At 42.0% G+C, this 6196-nt stretch overlaps 1 protein-coding gene across 1 annotated transcript; it reads left to right on the top strand.

The window, feature by feature from the left end:
• Positions 1-240: 240 nt before the first annotated feature.
• Positions 241-6196, top strand: nkrf.L (NFKB repressing factor L homeolog). Its single transcript, XM_041572766.1, has 3 exons — positions 241-972; positions 2988-3106; positions 3929-6196. The coding sequence occupies exons 1-3, from the start codon at positions 773-775 to the stop codon at positions 5971-5973; spliced, it is 2364 nt and encodes a 787-aa protein (XP_041428700.1). The 5' UTR covers positions 241-772; the 3' UTR covers positions 5974-6196.

Below are 6196 nucleotides of genomic sequence, written 5' to 3'. Positions count from 1 at the left end.
ACCTTTTCTGGAAAAACCTTATATGCAGCCTACCCCAAGTCCGGCAAGTGTTACAATATTGACAAGTGAGTGCGCTCTGTGAAGTCGAAGTGTTTTGCGCACGACCACGCACGCGCGCCCTCGGTTACGCACGAGTACGCACGTACGCCCTCGGTTACGCGCAGTTACGCACGAGTACGCACGTGCGCCCTCGGTTGCGCGCGGTTACGCACGATTACGCACGCGCGCCTTCGGTTGCGCGCGGTTACGCACGCGAGTTCTTGCGCACAGCTGCGACGGGGACCAAAGTTGCCATCGGCCAGCTGGTTGCTTGGGGCAACTGATAGACCCGGCCCAGCACTGGAAAAGCTGCTTAGCATTCGCTATTCTATAAAATAATTTCGAAGACGAACTACCCCTTCTTCTTTTAGCGTAGGATTGGGTGTCCGTGACCTGATTAGTGGCACGTGCCTATAAACTAGCCAATGGCAACAGAATACAGGGCAAACACGCACAAGCAAAACGAGGCAGCACAACGAAGCTGAAGCACTTTAGGGGGCGCTGTCTCCAAAACTCCGGGGAGCGTATCAGCAACAATACTGTTCTTTCCACTTTTTCTGTTGTGGAAAGACGCTCTAGCCTGTGCATCATCTCTATGATGAATGTGCAAGTTCGAGTTGGACGTCACTTTCAGTGAAGGAGAAGCATTGAGCTCTATAGCACTGTGGATTCCACCTCCACCACAGGGAAGTGAAAGGGTTTTGCTGTTGTTTCACGATCTTTGTCGCTGGCAATGGCCTCCTCCGGCAAGTGGGACAATGAGGCGAGTCGGGTGTCACTGGAAGACTTCCGTCAGTATCATGAGACTGATAAACAATGGGCCGGCCGCAGGCAATTCGTGGCGAGGCACCTCCATCTGTACCCGGGGCCCAAGACTGATCAGCTGATCGCCCTGTCTGTGGTGTGGAGCAACATCGTGTTCATTGGCAATCGGTAATGCCTGTCTGGGCGCTGTAGTTTGGCCTGTAACGGTTTCCATCTATGAGGCAATGTCACTGTACAGATGGCACAACCCAGCGTGTAACCTGTTATCCGGCTGCTTTAGTACTTGTGCCGCTGCTGTAATCCTGACCTGAGCAACGTGTGCCTATGGCTTTGCCTCACAATGAGCAGTCTTCTTGGCCTGCACTGTCATTGCAATGTGCCACTTTCCAGCTAGATGTGTTGGCAAATGCACACTTGATTATGCCACAGACTTACTGATATTTTCAGGTCTGCCCATACATAAGGCAGGCACATGCCTCTTACACTTTGCTTTCACCCTAAAAACCTGTTGCTACAGTTGAAGCCCATGCGCTTAGTCAAGTGGTGGTTTCAGCCAGCAAAGATACCCTCTCGCCTCCTCTCATTGACATACATGGAATTCAGTGACATCTGATTTGGTTTTATTGTTCTATTTCATTCTATCCATCAATTGAGTTAAGAGGAGGGTATTGGGTGCTTTTCTGCTGGCTGAAATACACAGGTGGGGAAGTGCTACAAGTGCCATTAGCCCTACAGCTGGAATGTAAGTGTTTGGTTTTACTAATTTATCCCAGATCAGAAATCCTAGTCTGCTTGGGCCCTTTGTAACAACATGTGTGCCCACACAAACATTTCACCAATTTACATGTATCAAACATTTCATCAATTTACATGAAACAAACATTTTGCATCGTTCCACTAATAAGCATTATAGTTTGTACTGCTTATCCCTGTGCTCTGACAGCCTTCCCAAATATCTTCTACTAGTAATCTCTAGCGCCGTGCTCAGGTAGGCACAAAGTACGGAAGCTGCAACTGTTTTTCCTTACGATGGCCTGAAGCTTCATTGAGAAGGAGGCTGCAGCTTTTATACTTTCTGGCAGTCTGAGTATGGAACTGAAGGTTACCTCTGAACAGTACAGCTGGTGGCTGGCAGAACAGCTTTGTAAATTACAGGGAGAAACTGTACAATATAGTGCTTATTACTCTATAGATACATCTTAATAATTACTGCAATAGTGCATTTTTTTTACATGTAAATTGGTGATATGTTGTGTGCGAGGACCTGAAAATGTTTTAAATCTTGCAGACAGTACTGGTTTCCTAGCAGTCATGTAGTATGCACCTGATTACTTGTACTATATCACCACCCTGTAAAGCTAATGTCACAATTCAGATAACTCAGGATGCATGTACATGTATAGAACTACAGTTATCCATTACTAATCACCTAAGACCGCTAGTAAATCTCTTTTGATTCTAAAAGATTACTAATATATATATATATATATATATATATATATATATATATATATATCACTGCTGGCACATGAGAATGTAGGATGCCTGGGTGCATTCCAATTTATTAGTAATTAGGGATGCACCCAATCCGGGATTCAGCCTTTTTCAGCAGGATTCGGCCGGATCTTTCTGCCTGACCAAACCAAATCCTTATTTGCCTTTGCAAATTAGGGGTGGGGAGAGAAATCATGTGACTTTTTGGAACAAAACAAGGAAGTAAAAAAAAATGTTTTCCCCCTCCCACCCCATATGCAAATTAGGATTCAGTTCGGTATTCAGTCGAATCTTTTGCAAAGGATTCAGGGGTTCAGCCAAATCGAAAATAGTGGATTCAGTGCATCCCTAATAGTAACAGATACGCACTTGCAGGTCCCGTGTAGAAACAATTAGGTCATAGTGGAGATGTTTCAGCTACAACAGTAGCGTTTCTCTAAGTGAACAAACAAAAAGAACTTGTGTCTAATTAACATTTAAGGGGGGGGGGGAAGGTGCTAGTTGTGAATTTGTATTACATCACCAATATGAGGCAAGGTGAGCAAGAAACATTTGCATATAAACTTTGCATAATGAAAACTAGACCCAGAAATGTAAATTATAATTGACAAATGAACATTCCATGAGTGCTTGTGACAATTTCACTATATAAATCATATTTTCATCACTCCTTAAATATTTCTACATAGTTATGGAGAGAAACTTACAGAGAAAGTTCACAAGATGGCAGAAGGAATTGATATTGGAGAGATGCCATCCTTTGAGCTTGTTCCTGGTGCCAAAAAAACATCAGGAGGTGCAGATAATGGTAAGTACATTACATTTGTTTCCGTGGATTGTTTTTTTTTTTCTGAATCAAGAAGATTTTGGGGAAAGTTTGGTCTAGACATAGTGTTGAAGGACTGAGAGGTTGCAGCAGAGGGAGGTTATGTATTGCGAGTAGTAGAAGAGAGGCAAATGTCAGAAGATGGTTGAGAGGAATACCTGTTAAGAGTAAGGTGCAGGACACCAAGTTCAGAACCTAATGGAACATCACCTACAGAGAATGGGAGTGAAAACAGGATAATCATGGGGAAAGCAACTTTAAAATAATAAAGAGCAAGGCAATGTTTAAATCGAGAAAGATAAATGTTGTGCCAGTGCCATTGTCAATACAGTACAAAATATTTAAGAGGAGTGCAGCAGTGTAGAAATGGAAAATCACTGGGGGTGGCAGTTTTTCAGGCACTCCCAAGGATTTTAGTTCCGGCCTTCCCTGAGCGAATGCTCCACTTCTTTAAAAAGGGCACCAGCTTGATAAATATGATAAAGGTTTGTCTTTTCTGCCAAAATTGCTTCAAAAACACAAAAATCCCTGGCTCTGCATTTTTAGTTCATTATTTTCAAGAAAATACATTTTCAAAAACGTGTGTTTTGTTGAGTTTAAGATCATGAAATGTCAAAGTTTAGCTATTTTGTGTGATTATTCCTATTTAGCATTATACTAGAAATACTTTAATTATAAATTGTTGACAGTGGGTAATTTTAGCCTGTTGGCTATATTTTGCCAGTAGTCTCAAGAGCATTTCAATTTGCACACCCACGCTTAAATAAAAATTGTTCTTGACATTTCTTTATTCTTGGTTACCAGGTGAGCAACCTCCGAAAAAGTTTGCTTCACGTTTTGGGCCACGTCCAAGGTTTGAACCTGTTCGTTTTGTAGTCAGTAGTACCCAAGAGGACAGTTTTCAAGAAAGTATTAATGGTTCGGACAGTCAGAAGCAAGACCAGCAAGGTGACAGTTTACCTCCAGACGTTTGTACTACTACAAGTGATACTTCTGATCAGGAATATTGTTCAGAAATGGACTCATTTCATTCAGATGCAATGGAGGATGAAGGCAGACATGATTCTGGAAATTTTATGTCTAAAATAGAGCAAAACTATTCAGCCAAATTTAATTCTCACTATTCAACAATGTCAAAAGAATTTTGCAGTAACGTACTTGATATGTGGAAAGGAGTGAACAGGCAGGGAAGGAAGGGCATTGGTTTTGTAAAACCTCCCAAAATGTCTGACAAACTCGGCAAGGAATTCGGAAGAAGTACTTTATCAGGACGCACACTACACAGCCTGGATAAAGCAGCCTTTATCAAGCAGCTTTCTGCTACAATTCTACAAAAAATGTCAAGCCCAAAACAAGTTGATCCAGAGAGAATGAATTACACGTTTATGTTATCGTGCTGTACTCAGCCATTTAAAACAAACCCAGAGTATATTTATGTCCCTCTGAAAGAGATCTCGCCACTCGAACTCCCAAAATACACACAACTTCCAGTCTATGGCTTTGCTTGTGAAGTGAGGTGTCAAGATATTTACTTGGCCACTGGATACTCTGGCAGTAAAAATGGTGCCCGGGAACGAGCTGCTGAGCAGGCTGTGCAGCTATTACAGAGGTCTATAGAAGTCAGAAAGATGAACCGAAGATTTGGACAAACATTTCGTGAGGAATGGGTGGCTTGCCCAATCGACATGCCTGAGAAGGGATTACCACCTGCCCTTAAGCAAGAAGATAGTAGCAACTGTGAAATGTCACCATGTGGACAACAATCTGCTGACCCTGCAAAAGTATCTTTACCTGCCAAGCAATGGACTGACTTTATTCTGACTGAAAATGCCTGTGATGCTATAGGTATTCTAAACAATTCTGCTGATGTTAACAAAATGACAGTTGAATATAAATACACCATGATGTCCAACACTATGTGGAAATGTAGCATTTTTGTGCAAGATCACTGTCTAGCAGAAGCATACGGCAATAAGAAGAGTAGTAAACACGAAGCTGCCAAGGAGGCTGTTAGAATTTTGAAAACTTTCCAGCCTAAGCTACAAAAAACTTGTGAAATAAAAGATTATGTTCAGGCCACCAACAATGGCCCTATAAAAGAGCTGAAAGACATCGTAGTGTATGCAAAATCTACTAATCCTGTCTGTACGCTGAATGACACAGCTCAGTTCAATAATGTAACCGTAGACTACGTCTTTGAGAGGCTGACAGGTGATAAGTGGAAGTGCAAAGTTCTCATGGACAGCCAGTTTCTAGCTGAGGCAGTGGGAATTAAGAAATCATTAAAGCATGATGTTGCTGAGGCCGCTGTACGTGTCCTCAAACAAACACAGCCTGTGGTGGTTAATAACCTGAATAAAGGGACTGCTGAAGATGCCATTTCTAGAAATCAGATCAGTGGATGGTCAAAGGAAGAATCGTTCAAACAAAAAATCAAAGAAGATAATATTGGAAACCAACTCCTAAGGAAGATGGGATGGAAAGGTGGGGGGTTGGGAAAAGAAGGAGGGGGAATATCGGAACCCATATCTGTTAAGGAGCAGTTTAGTCGAGAAGGGCTTGGTCTTACTTCAAACAAAATTAATAAGAGAGACATTGAGAAGATCATCAGAAACTATGCTAATTCCTATAATCAGGATGATCTTACTTTTGCTAAAGAACTTTCCAATGAGGAACGCAAGAACATACACCAGATTTCTCAAAAGTATGGCCTCAGGAGCAAGTCTCACGGACAGGGCACTGAACGCTTCTTAGTAGTCAGCAGGAAGAGAAGTAAACAGGATCTCATACACCAGCTTAGACAAGAAGGGCAGGTGGGATCATATGCACTTCTAATGCCCCAGCAATGAGCTGTCTACTTGCCCTTCATCAGCATAGGTCTCAATTGGTTTTGTTTTGCTGAAAGTATTTGTTCATTGGCTGTTCAGTATTTAAAAGTAGGATTTCCTCTATTGTAAAATATTATACATGCAGGCAGAGTGTAAATGCGTGGGCCTTTAAAAAAAAAAAAAAGGAATTGGAAAATTGCTTCAGGTGCATTTCTAAGAACTTACATTTTTTTTTTTTAAGTTT

This window comes from Xenopus laevis, chromosome 8L (assembly GCF_017654675.1).
Source record: "Xenopus laevis strain J_2021 chromosome 8L, Xenopus_laevis_v10.1, whole genome shotgun sequence".
Lineage (NCBI taxonomy): Eukaryota > Metazoa > Chordata > Amphibia > Anura > Pipidae > Xenopus > Xenopus laevis.
This window is presented reverse-complemented; position numbering and strand designations above follow the sequence as displayed.